General features: G+C 40.2%; 1 protein-coding gene across 6 annotated transcripts in view; it reads left to right on the top strand.

Moving 5' to 3' along the window:
• Positions 1-19,730, top strand: part of Mybpc1 (myosin binding protein C, slow type) — a 99,501-nt gene that overhangs the window by 63,044 nt on the left and 16,727 nt on the right. For 5 of the 6 annotated variants that reach the window (XR_607252.2, XM_008832622.1, XM_008832620.1 and 2 more), the window contains 6 exons: positions 4,697-4,856; positions 5,776-5,880; positions 7,382-7,570; positions 8,635-8,769; positions 12,789-12,956; positions 17,815-17,903. Coding sequence is in view for 5 of the 6 variants with exons in the window: in XM_008832622.1 (XP_008830844.1) it covers positions 4,697-4,856; positions 5,776-5,880; positions 7,382-7,570; positions 8,635-8,769; positions 12,789-12,956; positions 17,815-17,903 (846 nt within the window). In the remaining variant the exon portion in view is untranslated. Of the gene's footprint in view, positions 1-4,696; positions 4,857-5,775; positions 5,881-7,381; positions 7,571-8,634; positions 8,770-11,879; positions 11,934-12,788; positions 12,957-17,814; positions 17,904-19,730 lie in introns of all 6 variants that reach the window. The other variant, XM_017798031.1, reaches the window with a different exon arrangement.

The following is a 19,730-nucleotide window of genomic DNA, read 5'->3' as shown; positions in this document are numbered from 1 at the left end:
TTTGAGCTTACATGGGACTTGTACATACTGCCACCATTGCTTTGAGTTTATATGAGTAACTGACCAGCTGTCTGAAAAACTCTATTTCCTTGTGGTCATCCACCACCTCTGGCTCTTACAATCTTCCCACTCCATCTTCTGCAATGATTCCTGAGCCTTAGAAGGCAGACATTTGATATAGGTGTCCTCTTCAGGGATAAGCACTCTGCAGTCTCTTGTTCTCTGCACATTGGCCAATTGTGGTTTCTGTGTTAATCACCATCTGCTGTATAAGGAAACTTCTCTACTGAGAGTTGAAAAAATGCATTAATCTATGGGTAAACAATAAGTCATTAAGAGCCAGTATAGTGCAATAACTATTTAGTAGAAAATATGGGCTCCATCCTAGGAAGCAGACCATAAATCCAATTAAAGAGTGGTTGTGCCACTATTTGTGCCACTATTACACCAGTGGGCATATCTTGCCAGGCCAATTGTAGTTCACAGGATTCACAGCTAGGCAAAGTTGATAATTATTTTTTCCTTTCAGTAGTTTGCATAATACCTTCTAGTACTATGAATGCTAGCCAGTAGAAATGAGGCTCTGAAAGTCAGCAGTGGCTGGGTTTCTCCTTGTTTGTTCTACAGCTCATGTATGTAGTGTCTTCAGCAACAGAGTCTTATCATCAAGTTCTGGTGGGTAACCAAAAACAGAGACAATGGCCAGTATTGTTTGAGGGTCCATGGGACTCCTGGTGAATAGCTTCTATAGAGGGAGTCCATTCCTGACACTGAGGGATTATTTTTTGTTAGCCTATGAATAATAAGACACGTTTTCAACCATAGTGAAATTAATCAGAAGTCTTATTAACTATCTGGAAAATTCCCAAATGTGTGGAAACTAAATAACACATTTCTAAGTAATTTGTGAGTCAAGAAAGACATCACAGGGCTGGATAGATAGCTCAGAGGTTAAGAGTGCTGGCTGTTCTTGCAGAGGACCCAGGTTCAATTCCCAGTGCCCATATGGCAGCTAACAACCATACATAACTCCAGTTCCAGAGAATTCGACACCCTCCTCTGACCTCTGTAGGCATTGCACAACACCAGTGCATTTACAAACATACAGGCAATACACTCATACACATAAAATAAAAATAGCAGATAAAAATTTTTAAAAGACATCACAAGGTAACATAAAATATTTTTGAAGATACCACATATTGTATTTTTGGTAACTAAATCAGTACTGAATTGCCCCAGCCATTAAAGAAATGGAAGTTGAAGCAAGACGTGAAAAGCACATGCCTGTAATCACGGCAGCTGTGCACCTGAAGCTCGTGTATCACAAGTTTGAGGCCAACCTGGGCTTCATGGTAAAACCCCTTTTCAAAGGGGGAAAATGGACTTTATAGTCTAAAAACCACTGAAAAAGAAAACTATAGGGCCAATGGCCTTAGTGCTACATTTGAACAAAGCTGTAGGGGAAAAATAGTACCAATTCACCAATTCTACACAAACTCTTGCAGAAAAGTGAAGAAAAGGAAACAGAGCTGTTACCAAAATTGGTTGTTTTTAAAATATTTTATTTATTATTTTTATGTGTATGAGTATATTACCTGCATGTATATAAGTACACCCGTATTGTGCAAGGCCCTCAGAAGTTAGAAGAGGACAATTGGATTCCCTGGAACTGAAGTTACAGATGGTTTTTAGCTCCCATGTGAGTAGTGGGAATCGAACCCAGGTCCTCTGCAAAAGCAGCCAGTGCTCTTAACTGCTGAACCATCTCTCCAGCCCCCCAAAATTGTTTTTAATGGCTAGCATTAACCTTATATAAAAACCTTGCAAAGATATTACTAGAAGAGAAAACTGCAAACTAGTATTATTCATGAATGATTAAAAAGTTCTATGCAAAATTTAGCAAATCAAGTTCAAATAAATATCAAGAGACTAATATGCTTTTCCCAGAAATGAGAAAACGATGGTTTAATGTTTGAAAATCAGTTCATAGAATTTGTGATAGTCACAAAGTAAGGAAAAATATGCAATCATCTCAATAAACAGCAAAAATATTTGATAAAACCTGGTATCTAATCCTAATAACCACACAAACTGACAATGTAAAATACTAGCAAGAATGTGGGACAGCTAAACCCTCAGACATCATGGTGAGAATATGAAGATACATCCACTTTTGCATTTTAAAAAGTTTAGCAAGCATTTTCATTTATTATTTATTTATTGATTGATTGACTGATTGATTGATTGATTGATTATGTGGGAGGGCACGTGCACCATACATGTGTGGAAGTAAGAGGACAACTTGTGGAAGTTGATTCTCTCCTTCCACCTTGTAGGTACCAGGGATTGAACTCAGGTTGTAAGGCTTGGTGGCAAGCCCCTTTACCTGCTGAGACATCTCATCAGTCCAAGCTTGGTATTTTTTTTTTTTTTAATATAAAGCAGACACTGACCGTTCAACTTTCTGATACTATTCCTAGTTGTTTACCCAAAAGAAGTGACTTATTTAGTCAAAACCTCGTATATCAAGGTCTGTGCAAGCTTTGTTTATAATTGCCCAAGTGGAGTGTTACTAGCAATCAAGGAACAATGCATTTAATAGATGCAGTGATACAGGTCAAGTCTAAAACTAATCATACAAAGTGAATCCACGTTCAAGAGACTACATACTGATTCTAGTTCTTTGGTAATGGGGATAAAGGAGAACTCTGGAGGCAGATAATAGACCAGCTGTTACTGAGGACAGGGATATGGAATATGAGCTGATGACCAAGGAATGTGAGAACATCATTTGGATCTTGTGTTTAATGTTGTTGTTTTTTTGGAGACAGGGTCTAACTATGTGGCATTGGCTAGCCTTAAACTTACTGTGTAGATCTGCCTCACCTCAGAGATCACCTGCCTCCACATCTTGAATGCTGGGATTAAAGTTGTGCAGCACCATACCCAACTTATCTACTTCTTGATTGGGATGATTATACAGTCACATCAATTATCAAAATTCATAGAGCTATAGATTCTAAAATGTGAAATTTACCCTATGGAAAGTATATTGCAACAAGCAAACAAATAAACAAAATATAGAAAACTGAAGAGGATAATGTAGCACCGTGCCAAACAAATCAGCGTTTCTTTCTTACATTACAGAAAAGCAGAACATATTTTATGATCTTAGAGAACTTGACTAATGCAAGTTTTGTTTTAGTATAAAATACAAGAATTACTGAATTATTTCAGGTATTTTGTTGCTGCTGTTGCTGTTGGGTTTTGTTTTGTTCTGTTGTGGTGCTTAAGATTTAACATTGAACTACATCCCCAACCTTTGATTTCCTGAGACAAGAGCACATTCTATAGCTGAGGCTGGCCTTGCATTTGCTTTGTAGCCTGGCTTCTCCTCCAGCTCCCATCCTCCTGCCTCTACGCCCCCCCCCCGCCCCAAGTGTTCTTATCACAAGAGAGAAAGACCACACTCACCCAGGTTTTCTTACTGTTGTCACAGTCATGTGTTTCTGACTTAAGAGTCCAAATGCAGGCACCAAAGTAGAGGGCTAATTTAATAGTTACTGTCAAATTATCCACCTTCTAAATTACCCTGATATGCTCTGATTTTCCTCTTTGTATAGTTGCTCTTTTGTCATATAGAAAATATGACATGGGAACAAAGAAGTATAAAGTTACTTAGTTTCAGGTTTAAGGAAGAAATCTTTAAAGATAGAAGGAAGTAAAAGAATAGAAGACTCAACTTCTCTCTGCACACTGAGAATTAGTTGTCAGCGGCATTACCATGACACATTACAATTACCTTAAGAAAACAGCCTGACTCTTAGCTTTAATTTTTAAGAGTGGCCCTGAACTCAGAGATTACCCAGTCCCCCAGATGTCTCTTCAAACTGCTGTGGAGTCAGGCCTCACTCATACTTTTTATTCAAAATCATTTCTCCAGCATCAGTTTTGGGCAACTACAAACTTAGAGCCACCCTTATCAGACAATCTTTCTCGTTCATCCTTAGGCCTAAAACATCTCATAAACACAATATCAAGTAACTCTTCTCAGTCTTCATTGTTTTCAGTGAAGATGTGTGCTGCCTTTCAAAGCTTTGATATGGTAGTTGCCAGGCATACCCACATTCATTCACTATTTTGGGTTTGAGCAGCAAATTGAGGATCCCAAGTGCCCAGGTCACAAGAGCACATGGTTCAGTGAGTTTGTCAAGGTTAATTACAAGTCATTAGTCCAAAGTCTGTCTATTTTATGTCATTTTTCCATGCCCTTAGACATGGAAGCAATATTAAACAACTTGAGCAGAAGAATGTTTCAGTGTTTTCAAATTTTCAAGGCATTTATGCAAATGAAAATCATGAGTTTCTGATACGCGATGGGATATTTCTAATTTCACACACAAAGAGGCTCCTGTCCTCAAGGGACATCGTCTATGTTTGTGTTTCAGTCCTCCAGCTTTCTCTTGGGAGAGCTGGTAGTTAACGGACTTTGGAATCAAGCCCTAGCTTTCTGTGGGTTGATCACATTCAGTCTTGGTTTCCTCTTGTGTAAATGGGGTAAGTAGAGCTGGGTAGGATTAACCTGAGAAAGTGCGTTTCAGGCTTAGCACCCTGTCTGGCTGAGGTTCTCAAGCTCTCTGCGGTAGCTTTTGTTGCTGGGCATGTAATGCCAGCTTTGCTTCTTCTTTGTCAGGCTATTATGGAGGGCAGTGGTCGGATAAGGGCAGAGTCTTACCCTGACAGCAGCACTCTGGTCATTGATGTGGCTGAAAGAGATGACTCTGGTGTGTACAACATAAATCTGAAAAACGAAGCTGGAGAAGCACATGCAAGCATCAAGATTAAAGTTGTGGGTAAGTTCTCCAGGGGACCAAGCCTCCAGAAACAAGCTGCCAGGAGACAAGCACAAGATGGCTGTATTCACTAAATCAGCATCTCTTTATCTACCTTTGCCGTTTCCCCTTTGCTTTACTGTTTTCTCTTCTTATCTGTTTTCTTGTCTATAAGACTTCTCACTGGAGGAATTGTATAGCTAGGGTCAGCCATTTGGAGTCGTTAATCTTTATCCCAGCAAAGTTATCATCCCTTTGGGTACCCTTTAAAGACCACGGAAACAACTGCCAAGTGATTTCGTGCCTCATCATCATTGTAAAGGAAAGATAACCATCTGCTTTGGTCCTTAGCTCACTATTGAAATACATTTTTTTCTAAGCCTGAAATAAAATGAAATTAGCTGACTGTTGGTATTTCAGGCTCTAGTAGCTTTCTCTCAAGAGATGTATTTCAAATTGGCCAAAACTTAGTCATTTCATCAGGATCTGAACCATAAGATGCAGTGTCTTGCCAATTCTACCAGTCAACTCTTGAATCTTCTACTTGATGTAAAAATTGACAATAATTAGTCCTTGCTTCCATTCTGCTGGAAGTTCTTTTTGTAGTTAAAAACAACAATCACATCCAACATTTAGGTGTTAATTTCTTGCTTCCATTTTCAGACTAAAGAACAAGAGACTGGGTTCCATGGGGAACGTATCTTCTGTGACACCATTTTAAAGGATTTGTAGACATCATTATGTTTATTTTCATTGAGTTCTCCTTCCCTTACCCCATATTGAGTGTAACATTCTGTCAAAGTTAATTACCAGATGCCTTTCATAATAAAAACACTCTGAGTAACAGTTTCTATGATTATCACCATACAACATATTTTATTATTAACATTTTTCCTTTATCCTTTTTGTTTTATTTTCTGCTATGTTTTATCTGTTACAGACATCCCTGATCCTCCAGTGGCACCAAATGTAACAGAAGTAGGAGATGACTGGTGCATTATGAACTGGGAGCCTCCTGTCTATGATGGAGGATCTCCAATCTTAGGTAATCACATACTGATCAGCCCGTGTTACTGCCATTGACATTTTCTTTTGTTGTGGATGAATTTCATACAATATATATTGATCATATTATATATATATCCCCAAATGGCCTTCTGTATGGGTTTATCCACTGGATCCTGGTCAACCTACTAAGAGTCTAACCCTTAAATGAATCCCCCCTTCCCAGCAATCATCAGTCACCAGTAATTCCTCACATAGGGTTGGGGTTTTTTACCCACTTTTCCATGTCTATGTTGGGATTTTGTCAACTTGACCTTACATGAGACTTGTCCATGTTGCGTTGATGTCCTCTTAATACGTATTAGAACAGAATACATTCTGAAAATTGCATTTAGAAGAAAGCCTGGTGGGCTGATAAGAGTCCTGACCTAACATGCAGGGGGCTCTGGATTCAATTCTCAGTACTTCCAAGAAGGAAAAGGTGGATGACACAGTGGCTTATTATGCTATGACTTTAAATGTCTATTGAAGTTGAAATATATATTAGGGTGTTCTGCAATTCCTTGAGATTTAAATGGATCTGATGAGTATCTTCTGACTGCCTGTTCTTTTTGTTTGTTTGCTATTTGTATTCAGTAGCTAATTTTGAAACAACTGCAAGTCTAGCTTATACTGCTTTGGTGAGTAAATGTCTAGTATCACAGGGTTATGCCACAGAACTTTTTTTTTTGGTCTTTTTGAGACAGTGTCTCCCTGTAGCGCCAGCTGTCCTGGAACTTGCTATGTAGACCAGGCTGGCCTTGAACTCATGCCTGCCTCTGCCTCCCGAGTGCTGGGATTAAAGGCGTGCACCACCACGCCTGGCTAGAAGAACGTCTTTTAATATTTTTTTATTTTATTTTAATTTTATGAGTGTATGTATGTAAGTACACTACATGTGTGCAATGCCCATGGAGGCCAAAAAGGGATCAGATCCCCTAGAAATGGAGTTACAGATAGCTATTAGTCACTGTGTGACTATTAGTAACCAAACCCAGGTCCTCTGCAAGAGCAGCCAGTGCTCATAACCACTGAGCTGTCTCTCTACCCCTGAAGGAATTTCTTTTAGCATTAAATTCTTAGAAGAATTTGCCTCCCCAATGGCACAGAATTTTTTTCTATAGATGATAATGAGATTCACCAAACTGATCATTTTTTCCATCTTGTGTCCATTGCTGGGACCTCCTGGACTCTTGGCTATGACTAGATTGCACAACACAATGACTAGGTTGCTAGAAGTCTATGATTCATGTCTCTTCTTTACCCAGTATAACTTTTTCCTTAGTCTCATTATTCTATTTTTATCTTTACCTTATGGTGTTTATCGTATGTATTCTCTCATCTCTAAGAACTGATAGAATAAGGTGGATAAAATCTACACGCCTATGACTTTTTCTCTTAGTCTCCTGAGAACATGCAAATTTTTAAGAACTGCTTTCTAAGACAGTTTAACTTTGGAGAGCAAGGAAAACCCCCTCAGTTTCCACTCTGTGTACCTGCAGGATACTTCATTGAGAGGAAGAAGAAACAAAGCTCTAGGTGGATGAGGCTGAATTTTGATCTCTGCAAAGAAACAACTTTTGAGCCCAAGAAGATGATTGAAGGTGTCGCCTACGAGGTTCGCATCTTCGCCGTCAATGCCATCGGCATCTCCAAGCCCAGTATGCCCTCCAAGCCCTTTGTTCCTTTGGGTAAGTCAACATGTCTTTGCTGCCCCAGATCATGACTGCTTTCCTTCTGACTTCTAACTGGAATGGGGCTGGAAGCTTCTTAGAGTGTTGGGTGGGCAGAAGACTAGACACAGTTAAGGATGATTTTATAAGAAATTGAAAACTAACTTTGAAAGAGGGGAACAGCTTCATCATGTAAGCCTTGGAATTCATTTCCAGAATTCCAGTGACAGCTGTGGGTAGCTCCCATCACCACTCCCAGCTATAAACATGAAGCTGAGTCCATCGGCATATGACTGCTCTCCATACGTCCTTCCCAAGGTGTCATAGACCAGGATGTAACACTGCTGTACAACTAAAACCAAACTACACTTGGAAATTAGTCTCTTTGCTTTATAATTGAATCTTAAATGTTATCTATTAAACCAAAAAAAAAGGACAAAGAAACAGATGTTTCCCCTATTTTATTGTATTTGAGTAATTTTTCAATAGATAGGAAATTTAGTATAAGAGTTTGTTTTAGGGACTAGAGAGATGTGTCAGCAGTTAAGAGCACTGGCTGCTCTTGGAGAGGACCCGGGTTTGATTCCCAGTACCCACATGGTGGCTAACAATCATCCCTAACTCCAGTTCCAGGGGATCCAACGCCCTCTTCTGACCTCCACAGGCATTGTACGACACGGGTGCACTTACACACAAGCCAGCAATACACTCATACACATAAAATAAAAAAATAAAAAAAATATATAATATGTATATTTATATATATATGTAAATTTACAGGGCTGTGGAAATGTTATTCTAGATCATGAGATCATAAAACTTGACTTCTCCAACTGCCTTTGGTCTTCCAGCCCCTCTCACAAACTTCCCAAACTGGAGAAAAAAATATAGCAGCCTTTCCATGATTCGCATGGGAATCAGCTCTATTCCTTACAGCACACTCCAGGGGATTCTGTTGAATTGTGACAAGATGTGGAGCTTCCGAATCTACTTTTAGTTGTGATCAGTTCATTTTATCTCAGGTCCTGTGCCATAGCTCTGTAGTGAGCGGTTTCTTCTTTCTCTGCCTCTCCTCTGTTCAGCTGTAACCAGCCCTCCTACGCTTCTGGCTGTTGACTCTGTTACTGACTCGTCTGTGACAATGAAGTGGAGGCCCCCAGACCAGATCGGTGCAGCAGGTTTAGATGGCTATGTGCTAGAGTATTGCTTTGAAGGAAGTAAGTACAAGTAGATGTTACAGTGAATACCGTCATCCCTAGGTGAGATATGCCTTGCTTTCTTTTGCCTTTGTCGGGAAGCCATCACTTTCTTACTGTAAGCAAGACTAAGTCAAAGGTCATCTTTCTGAGATGTAGGTAAATGTAGATTTGCTTCAGTAGTTAGTGTTAATAAATTGAGATCTCAAAAATATCTTAATTAGGCTCTAAGACTGGGCAACACCAGGAGACTAGGCCTTCGGCAAAACTTTAGGAACTTCTATTTCTGGAAGTAGAAGCTACTGCAGCGAGCCACAGAGAAGTGAAAGTTTACTTAGGGGAAGCGTGGTGGAATGAGTATACATTTGACCATCTAATGAGCATCTCCTGTCTCAAGGAGGAGGAGAATCAAGAATAACTCTTAATTTTAAGGAAACAATAAGGATTAAATTAAACATTAAAGGATTAAATCCCAGAGAGCACCAGAGATTTATTCAACATGATCTTAAGTCTTACACATATGAAAATTAAATTTTGGAGGTTTTACCATCCAAAAAAGCCTTCCCCCCAAATCATTGATTCAAGTAATAGAAAAAGAGAAAATGCCACAAGAAACCAAAAAGAAGTGACACTCGTTGTCTGCTGGGTTTCTTGATGTTCTAACTAGAAAGGAATGTCATTTGAAAATGGGCGAATTATGGCTTGGAAGGGTGTAGCTCAGTGGTAGAGCACTTGCCTACTGTGTGATAGGCCCTGGGTTCAATCCCCAACCTGAAAAGGAAAGGAAAGAAGAGAAAAGAAAAGAGGAAAGCAAAAAAGAGGAAGAAAGGAAAGGAGGGAGGAAGGAAGAAAGGGAGAATAACAGATGAATAGAACTGAGACTGCCCCACATCTGGACTCAGATTCCTCTCTGGCTGATGGTAAGCGTAAACAGTCATCCAGGGACATTTACTCACATTCCAAAAACAGACCTAACCTCTAAGGTCACTCTTTGAACCCCAAACTTTAACACTGAAACTCAACATGAAGGAAAGAATCAACAGCACATTGGGAATCAATCATATAAACCCAAACGGGCCTTCCCTGGAGGAAGAGCGCTGTGGAAGAAGAAGTCCTTATGAGGAGAAAACTGCTGAGAAAGCCCAGGCCCTGCACTGGGGCACCTGCTGCTCGGAAGGAAGAAGAGGAGATGGGGATGAAGTGTCCCTGTGTCACTGACTTTCTTTCACACCATACTCCACTTACTATGCCTATTTTTGCAAACTTCAGAAAGCCCTTGATCCAAACCAGTGGGGATGTTAAAAGAAAAGCCCAGGGTTAACATGGCAAGTGGGGTTGGATTGTAACTAATCCAACAAGAAAATTCTTCAGCATTTCAGGATATGGTGTATACCTATTCCACGGTCCTGAGTACCCCACTCTGTTTTTCACATGACCCAGACAGCAGAACTTCCTCATCTTATATGTGATGATGCTGCTGTTGTGCATGAACTCTTGTGTATGTATGAAACAGAGCAAATTCTTTACTCTTTTCTTTCTGATAGGTTTAAAAAGTAAGAAGATACAGCAAAATGATAGATGGCTGTCATTTTGATGTTACCCACCTTAGATAAAATACAACGGAGTGTATTTTACATAATTTTGCGTGTGGTCTGTGTAGATATATATGTATATAAGATATACATATGTATATGTACACAGTCATTATGTATATCTTTTGTCACATAACATGTTGGAATTAGCTTTCTATGGAAGTTCTTTCATAACGCGTTTCTCTCTCCTAGCAGTCTTTTCTTGTTTTCTAAACATGGCTGCCTTTTTCTTCACTCTTTTAATGGCTGCTGTACTCTAGACTAATTTTCTGAAGTGTTTAATGCTTTTAGATGTGTCAGGTTTACTCTGTAAAAGGAATCGTTGTTATATAAGGTTGTGTGATTTTTTTTCTGCCTTTCTCTTGGTTTGTTTTTATTTCTAATGCCTGTAGCATTTTATTCTTGTTTCTTTCCTTCACTCTAGTTCATTCTTTCCTTAAAATTTCACCTCGAGGATTAAACAGATTGCAGCACATTCACTCCCCTCCCCCTCAGGCCTCGTTCTCAGCCCGATTCCCTCCGTTAAAGTAGCTCAAGTGTGAAGAGATGGGTTATTTTTGCTCCCCTCCCATCTTTTTCATCTTGTTTTCTCTTGAAATTTTCTCCTTTACCCATTCTTTGTTCTTTTGTATTTTTTCATCTATTTTAACTTTCCCATCCATTGCCTCTTGACTATGAATATAACATAATAGCTATCAAACAGGCCATCTGATGAAAAGATGCATCTTTTTTCAAAGTCATAAGCAATTTTTATCATCTGTATGCCCTCTCGGCTATCAGGATATAAGACCTCTTTTATCCTCCTGGTAGGGTTGGAGAAGAGGGAAGGAGGCCAAGGCTTTCAGGGGCAGCCACTCTGAACTCCTTGCCCCCAGCTTGTCTTCTTGGTACCAAGAAAAGTGCATCATTCCAAACCCATAGGACTTGCCCAAAACCATCCTGTGAGCCTTTCAGTGGAATGAGGGCATCTGGCCATGCTGTTTGTGTTCTTGATACAGAGCTCATTGTCATGGTAACCAGGGCTTCTTCCTGAGCTCTTGAGGCTGACTTCATTTCTACTCAGAGCTCGGGAAGACGCAGCTGAGCCCTGTAAGACAGCGCTCCCGGATTGTGATGAGGGAACCCCACCACGGGAGAACCTGGGGACTGGACAGGACCCTCCCAGTCTACAGCTGGGGGAACAGGTGCTGCCCTCTGTGCACCCCAAGACGACTCCTCCTTTTCCTTCAAGGTCTTACTTTGTTCTTCTGTAGCTCATCTTCCCACCTCTGGAGGTGTCCTGGCCTCCTTTCCCCTCTTAGCCCGTTTCTTCTCTGGGGCAGGTGCCTGCAGACAAAACCCACAGACTGTACAGAACAGGCTGCGCCTCTCTGGAGACCCCCCCTTTAACATGTTTGGTCTCTTGCGTCACTGCTCTGAAGACAAGTCTCTTTGCCTACTTTGCATACTTTACTAACAGAGAATGCTGACTACTGATACGATATTCTTCTGGTGTGAGAGTGGGTGTCTTTAATTAATTTTAATGACGGATTCTCAAAGGTACATCAGCAAAACAGTCTAATGAAAATGGGGAGGCTGCGTATGATCTACCAGGTAAAGTATTCTGGGAAGCTCTCCAATGTTCTTACTCTATTTCTGGGAATGTTCCATGACCTCACATGGAGTACCCCACCACCTCCACACAGTTAAGGGGAAAGGGGGCGACTTTATCTTTGGGATTCAAGCCTTCTCTTTTTCCAGTGGGCATTTCTGCCTTTTAGAAGCTGAAACACTTGTAAAGCACTGGATTTAAAGTCTTTTGATATTGTAGAGTGTAGACAAAGCTACCAAATGCTTAAAAAGAAAATCAGATTTTTGGTGGAGAGGAAAGGATTGTATACCTCATGATGTATCACCCCAGGAGTCTTGTTTTCTCTTAAATATAACTGGCTTTTCTTCATGAATTCAAGCAAATATGATCAGATCCTTTATGCTTACATTCGTGTCTCACAAGAATTAGCCAGCTGAGATAGAACAGAGGTCACATGACTGTAAAGGATGCAGGCAATTTCCTGTCTTTCTGAATTTTAATTATACGGATGCCCAAATGAGATGATTATATCAATCATTGTGAAACCAAGTTGGAAGAAAACTGCTACAAAATTCTTGGGAATAGTTCACTTCTCAAGTTCCCAATAATTCGAGACACTTTAATCTTTAAAGAGGTTTTTCCACCCCCAGAAATAACAAGCTCTAATAGTTAATTTTTCCTATTGTTTATGCTAGCCATTTTGGAAACTTTTTCCCCAGGTATTTAAATACATGTAACCTGAGTCCAGAACACAATTATATTCTTTCTCATGGTTTAATTATAAGTAAAATGCTAAGTTGGAGTTGATTGTGGTGACCAGGATGATTACTTTCTCTCTAACCACTGTTCCTGCTTCCTTTCTTTTGTATGGATTTTAGCTGAAGACTGGGTAGTTGCAAACACAGATCTGATCGACAAGACCAAGTTCACCATCACAGGTCTGCCCACGGATGCCAAGATCTTTGTACGTGTCAAAGCTATTAATGCAGCTGGGGCCAGTGAGCCCAAGTACTATTCTCAGCCCATTCTTGTGAAGGAAATCATAGGTAGGTAGGTGATGAGGGTCTCAAATTTAGTCTCCCTTTCCTATTGTTTGCTTTTGCCATAAAGCAATTATATATATATATATATGTAACTTTTTATATTTGCCTGCCTGGTGCCCAAAGAGTCCAGAAGAAGGCATTGGATATCTTGGAACTGGAGTTACAGCTATTTGTAAGTCTCTATGTGGGTGCTGGAAACCAAACCAGGGCCCTCTCTGAAACCCAGTTCTCTACAAGAGAAGCAAGTCTCTTAACCACTGAGCCGTCTCGCCAATCTTTTTCTTTTTTAAATTCCTTTCTCAGGCTCAGCAGATGCCTCAGTAAGTAAAGCTTTCGTTCTGAAAACTTAAGGGCCTGAGTTCAATCCCCCAACCCCACATTTAAAAAGCCAGGCATGGTGGTGTGTATTTGTAATCCCAGTGTGCAGATAGGCAGATCTTTGGGACTGGCTGACCAGCCACTCTAGACAAATCAGACACTCTCGGCCAGTAAGATTCTGTCTCAAAACAAACAAACAAACAAAGCAACAGCAACAAAAAAAACCCAAGGTGGACAGCATCCCAAGAAACGACACCCAAGGTTGACCTGTGCATGTGCATACACACTAACATGTACACACACACACACATACACACACACACAAAATATATGCACAGATATACACACACAAATCCTTTTATCAAAATTTATTTTGCTGCCATTCCTTTGTTATTTTATTAATGCTTCCTGGAAGTTAAAAATCAATACAATAGTTCTTTTTAGGCAGTTTGGGGGGGCGGGGTCAGCTTCTATCGTTCAGTACTCAGAAGACCACTGGCTCAACCATTTTCTATGAGCCAACTCTGGTGGAGCTGCCTGTTCACACTGGAGAGACAGAGTGTGCTATAACAATACAATCATCCTTACCCAGAAGTCTAGGCCCAAGTGTGTCTGCAAGGTCACAACCATTTTCATAGTAATATAGATACCTTCTGATGGTGTAAAGTGCAACTAAATTAAACTGTTGGTGTCTTGGCATGAATCAAGACAGTGCCACTGAACTACAGCAGCCACCCTGCCTTCCTCACAGTATGTGCTCACAGTTAAAATAGAAGGGCCAGTTTTATATTATAGTGTTGTTGATGAAACACCAAATATTAACTGTATTAAATCTTGGTCCCCGAGTCCATTTTTTTTCTTGACTAGGGGCCAACTTTTGGAAGTCAGCTCTCTCCTTCCACCATGTGGGTTACAGGATTGAACTCAGGTCATCATGCTCATATAACAAGCATTTTTACCCACTGAGCCATCTTGCTGGCCCTCTGGCAGATATTTTTCTGGAAAATGAATGGAATGAGCATGTCACTTTAAGGAATACAATTTACAGCATTTGTTTTCAACTTGCCAATGAAAACATTTGGATTTCAAGGAAAAAAAATAGAATTTTGGAAAACGAGTATCTACTCACATGAATTTGACAGCTTTTCAATATTTAAAAATATTCTGTTCAATAAAGTATTATATGTTAAAACATGGCAGCACTTGGAAGAGCTACACAATTGAATGGAGAGTAGTAGCTGCCAAATGATCAATGAATGTCAAAAAAATCTTGCATGGAAGGTGGTCATAGTGCCACATGTTCATAGTCCCAGCAACTTGGGAGGATGATGCAGCAGGATTGCTTGAGTCCAGGAGTTCCAGGACCAGCCTGGCAACACAGCAAGACCCTATTAACAATATACATATTATCACTGGGCACAGTGGCACACATATTTAATCCCTCAGAAGGCAACAGTTGAGAGGTAGCAGCGGGCAGATTTCTGTGAGATCAAGGCTAGCCTGGTCTACATAGCAAATTCTAGACCATCTGAACTACAGGCAGTCTTTGTCTCAAAAAAAGATTTTTTTTTAAATTCAAAGTACAAGATAGGCTGAGTTTTAATGTCACAAAGTATTTAAAAAGTCACTGAAATAGTTTCAGATTTTACATTGCAGCTAACCTTTAGGAAACTACAGCTCATGTTTTAGTGTTGAATCAAAAATAAATGTTCTCAATAGCCTGAAAAGCTTATGACACTAATCCTCCCAGGTGTGAAACCAGATGGTCCTCATACGCTTCAGCCAATTCACATCACAGTAGATTGAAGGAAGAAAGATGAGACTCCAGCCGTCCTCTACTCAGTCAGACATTAAAGAGATTTGTCCAAATATAAAATGATGCAACTCACCAACCTTAATTATTTGTTAATATAAAAGATGGTTACTCTTCATTGAAATGTTATTTAAGCTACCATTTTTGAGTAAGTAAATGTTTCAGTAAGTCCTCAGTTTTAATTTTAGCATGATAATAGTTATAGCTCACATAAACAAAAGTGTCTCGAGGTCTATAAAAAGAATAATACTGTAATGGAGTACTGGGATCAGAAAGTTTGAGAACCACAATTCCAAGGGAAAGAATATTGGACTGAAGGTTTGGATATCTGGGATGAAGACAAACTTTTGGCACAGACTCATGACTACCTAAAACCTTCTGGGACTGAGTTAGGGAAGGTACAGACAGATGAGTAGGTAGATAGGTAGATGAATTGGTGGATGGATGGGTGGACATATGGAATGGATAAAAGAAAGTGTAAAGTACATTTTCTTAATAGAGTCTAGAAATACCTATATAGGTTTAATCCAATTATTAGCTTTGTGACCTGGGGCAAGAGACATGCTTTTCTTAAATTCTAGTTTTTTCAACTGAAAAATAAAACCAATAACAATACCTTACCAAGAGATTAGGAAATGAAATAAATTACTTGCTTAACAAAGCACTTGCCTTCTAACAAACCTTCAATATATACATGTATGTATATCTTTTATTATTTATTTATTTATTTATTATTTATTTATTTTGGTCTTTTTGAGACAGGGTTTCCCTGTAGTTCCAGCTGGTCTGGAACTCACTATGTAGACCAGGCTGGCCTTGAATTCACAGAGATCCACCTGCCTCTGCCTCCCAAGTGCTGGGACTAAGGGCATGTTTCAGCACACCTGGCTTATCATTATTGTTTTTTAAGATTTGTTTTATTTTTATATATGTGTGCATGTTTGTGTGTGTGTGTGTGTGTGTATGTGTGTGTGTGTGTGCGCATGCATGTATGTGGATGCCCACAGAGGCTAGAAGAGGGAGCATTATTTCCCCTGGAGTTGGAGTTGCAGTTGGTTGTGAGCTGTCAAATGTGGATGCTCAGAATGGAACTTTGGGCCTCTGCAAGAAGAGCAAGGTCTCTCTTAACCACTAGACCAGCTCTCCAGTCCCAGCAATAACAGCAGCAGCAGCAGCAGCATATTTCTTTTTTGCTTCTTTTTTCTTTTTGACTTATTTATTTTTATTTATGTGTATGAGTGTTTTGCCTCATGTGTGTAAGTGTAGCCATGCATACAGTGCCTACGGAGGCCACAAGAGGACATTGAATCCCCGGAACTGGAGTAACTGATGGTTGTTAGCCACCATGTGGGTGCTGGGAACCCAACCCAGGTCTTCTGCAAGAACAACCAGTGCTCTCAGCCACTGAGCCATCTCTCCAGCCCCCTCATCATATTTCTTAAGGGACCTTACTAGGTATGTTTCCTTATATGTACTATTAGGGAGTTAGAGGATCTCCATCTTCCCTCCCCACCCTAAAATCCAACCAGCAATGGCAGCAGTAATAGCAATTAATTGAGCACTTACTACTCTCAGCTATTATGCTAAGGGATTTACATGGAATTACCCTTACCAGCTCTATGAATTCAAAGGAAACATGCTGCTGTCATTTCCATCTTATGGAAGAGGAGACTAAGACCAGATCTATTGTCTGACCTGGCATTCAAAGCCACAGCTCTCCAATTCAAGCTGAAGCACTTGAGCCTAACTCCAGGTTCTATCCTGTATGAGATCTCAGGAATTATTTAACTTGCTATGCTTGTTTCCTCACTAAAGTAAAGCAGCACTTGCTTTACAAGGCAGCTGTGAGATTTAAACTATTCATGGAGCGCATTTTGCCTAGTGTCTGCTCCATCCTAAACACTCACGGAAAAGAGACCCACTACATCTCTGAGCACCTACACAAGCCTTTAACTTCTTGATCCTGGTGGCTCTTCAGCAGCATGTTCTAGTATCTCCATGGTAGTGCTTAATTAATATCAACATACATTGGGTGAAGGCTGCTGATAATGCATTCCAGCCACAGGGAAAATGTTCCTATCAATCTCCAACAGAGTCATCAAAAAGCAGGTGCTGTATTTTTCCCCTGATGGGAAAGAATGAGCAGTCCTGCCAACTGAAGCTGAGCCTGTAGACTTTCCATGGAATGTTCATTCAAAAAAAAAAAAAAAAAAAAACTCTTACTATTAGGAACTATGGAAGATATGTATAAGGTCCTGAGAGGAAATTTCTTAAAAACTTGCCCTAAGCCTATAGCAACAATAAAAATACAAAGTTTCAAGAAAGCAAGTTACTAAATTATTAAGATATCTATACTTGGTACTAGTGAGATGATGTTCAACAGTTAAGCGTATATACTGCTCTTGCAGAGGACCAGCACACACATCATGGTTCACAACTGTCAGTAACTCCATTTCCAGGGGATCTAATGTCTTCTTCTGGTCTCTACAGGCACCAGCGTGCATGTAGTACACATACATCCATACATGAGGCAAACACACACCTAAGATAAAAATTCATCTTAAAAAAAGATATCTGTATCTGAAGAAAACAGTTTGGACCAAATTTCCCAAATATGCTATTAGTAGAATATCTAAGATTGTGTTAGCCATGTGAGCACAAGGATGGACCATGAGCATCATGCTGTTACACTTACTGATAGCACAATTATGCTTCTCTGCCCTTGCTCAGAGCCACCAAAGATTCGCATCCCAAGGCACCTGAAACAAACTTACATCCGCAGAGTTGGAGAAGCCGTCAACCTGGTTATACCTTTCCAGGTAAAAAGCAGGGGTCCTTCAGTTTCTCTTTCTAGGGGTGCATGAGAGTAGAGGGGGGTGGTCTAGCTTTTAAGTTCACCATGATTCAGAATTCTCCAGAAGGATTAGGTCAATAATTGAAGAGACTTGGGGCCAATAAAAGAAATGTCCTGTTGAAGAAATGGAAAATGCCATACAACTGTCAGACTTCACTTCTGCAGGACACAAACGAGACCTAATCATGCCTAAAGCTTGGGACTGTGATGGAACTTGGCAGAAACATCAGAGAGGAAGCAAATGAGAAATGCTGTGGTCCTGGCATTGATTACACTGATCATTTGAATTAAACTTCTCACATTCAACAAAACAACATTCTTAGTTTCTACAATGACCCCCAACCAAACGGAATTCTACTTTGACATCTTGAAACCACTAACTAAAACACATGTCCCTTGTAAAATCACTATTCCAGCAAAAGAATCTGCTGTTTATGAGATTAATTAGGTATCCTAGTTGGCTTTTCTGTCACTGTGGTAAAGACCAAGACCAAAAGCAACTCGGAAAAAAAAAAAGGTTTATTTTAGCTTATGGGTTATAGTCTACCATTGAGGAAAGCTAGGGCAGGAATGCAAGGCAGGAACCTGAAGGCAGGAACAGAAGAAGAAATTATGGAGAAAATCTGCTTACTGGTTTGCTCCCCTTGGCTTGCTCAGTGACCTTTCTTATATAGCCCAGGCCCACCTGCCAAGGGATAGTACCACCCACAGTTGGCTGGGCCCTTCTGTACCAATTATCTATTAAGAACATGTAACACAGACATGCCCACAGGCCAGTCTAACAAGGGAAATCCCTCAGTTGAGACTCCCTCATCACAGATTTGTCTAATTTTTTCTTTCAAGTTTGCAAGCACTAACAAGCACACTAGGTTTTGCTCATAATAATGGTTAAGTCTCATGCGAGCATGTACACACACACACACACACACACACACACACACACACACACACTGTTCACAGCTGTACTTTCAGCACCTGAGAGGCTGAGGCAAGAGCATTACTGTGAGTTTGAGGCCAACCTGGGTTACATAATGAATATCAGAACAGCCAGAGCCACATAATAAGACTTTGTATCAAACACACCAGGTGTGGTAGTGCATACCTGTAATCTTAGCATTCAGGAGGCAGAGGTAGGAAGTTCAGGAGTTCAAGGTCAGTCTTATCTACACAAGTTTGAGTTTGAAGCTAAGTTGGACTATATGAGACCCTGTCTCATAAACCAAACAACAACAAAAGGAACTAAAGCTTATTCCTATGAATAAGAGTATAATTTCTTAAAGTGTATTCTTCAAAAATAGTGTCAGCAGTTAGAGAGAGCAGAGAGGGAGCTCTAAACCAGTCTCAGATGAGCAGCACGGTATAGAGGAACAATAATCACTGACCTTTAGGTGAGCCTAAAAATACTTTATACAGTCTGCAGAAGCTCTGCTAAGACCTCAGTCTTTGTAGCCACCCTAGTTGGGCACTACTATTACTCCTGCCTTGTATATTGGGAAACCGAGGCACAAGAGTTTAAAGAATCCTTCCAAGGTCATGCTATCAAGTAGTCAATGTGCAAATCTAGATTCCAGAGCCCCATGGCTCATCCCTTGACCACTATCCTGTGGAGCCTGGCAGATCTATCTGTAAGAACTAGTTCTAGAATTTTCTTAGCTACAAGGCCTTGGGGATATCAATGAGCTCCTCTATCCAAAACAATGAGGATAATGATTTTTTTTTTTTGGTCTTTTTGAGACAGGGTCTCCCTGTAGCCCCAGCTGCCCTGGAACTCACTATGTAGACCAGGCTGGCC

Source organism: Nannospalax galili, unplaced genomic scaffold, assembly GCF_000622305.1.
Source record: "Nannospalax galili isolate Female #2095 unplaced genomic scaffold, S.galili_v1.0 scaffold415, whole genome shotgun sequence".
In the NCBI taxonomy this organism is placed as follows: Eukaryota; Metazoa; Chordata; class Mammalia; order Rodentia; family Spalacidae; genus Nannospalax; species Nannospalax galili.
Note: the sequence above shows the minus strand (reverse complement) of the source record. Positions and strands in the feature narration are given on the sequence as shown.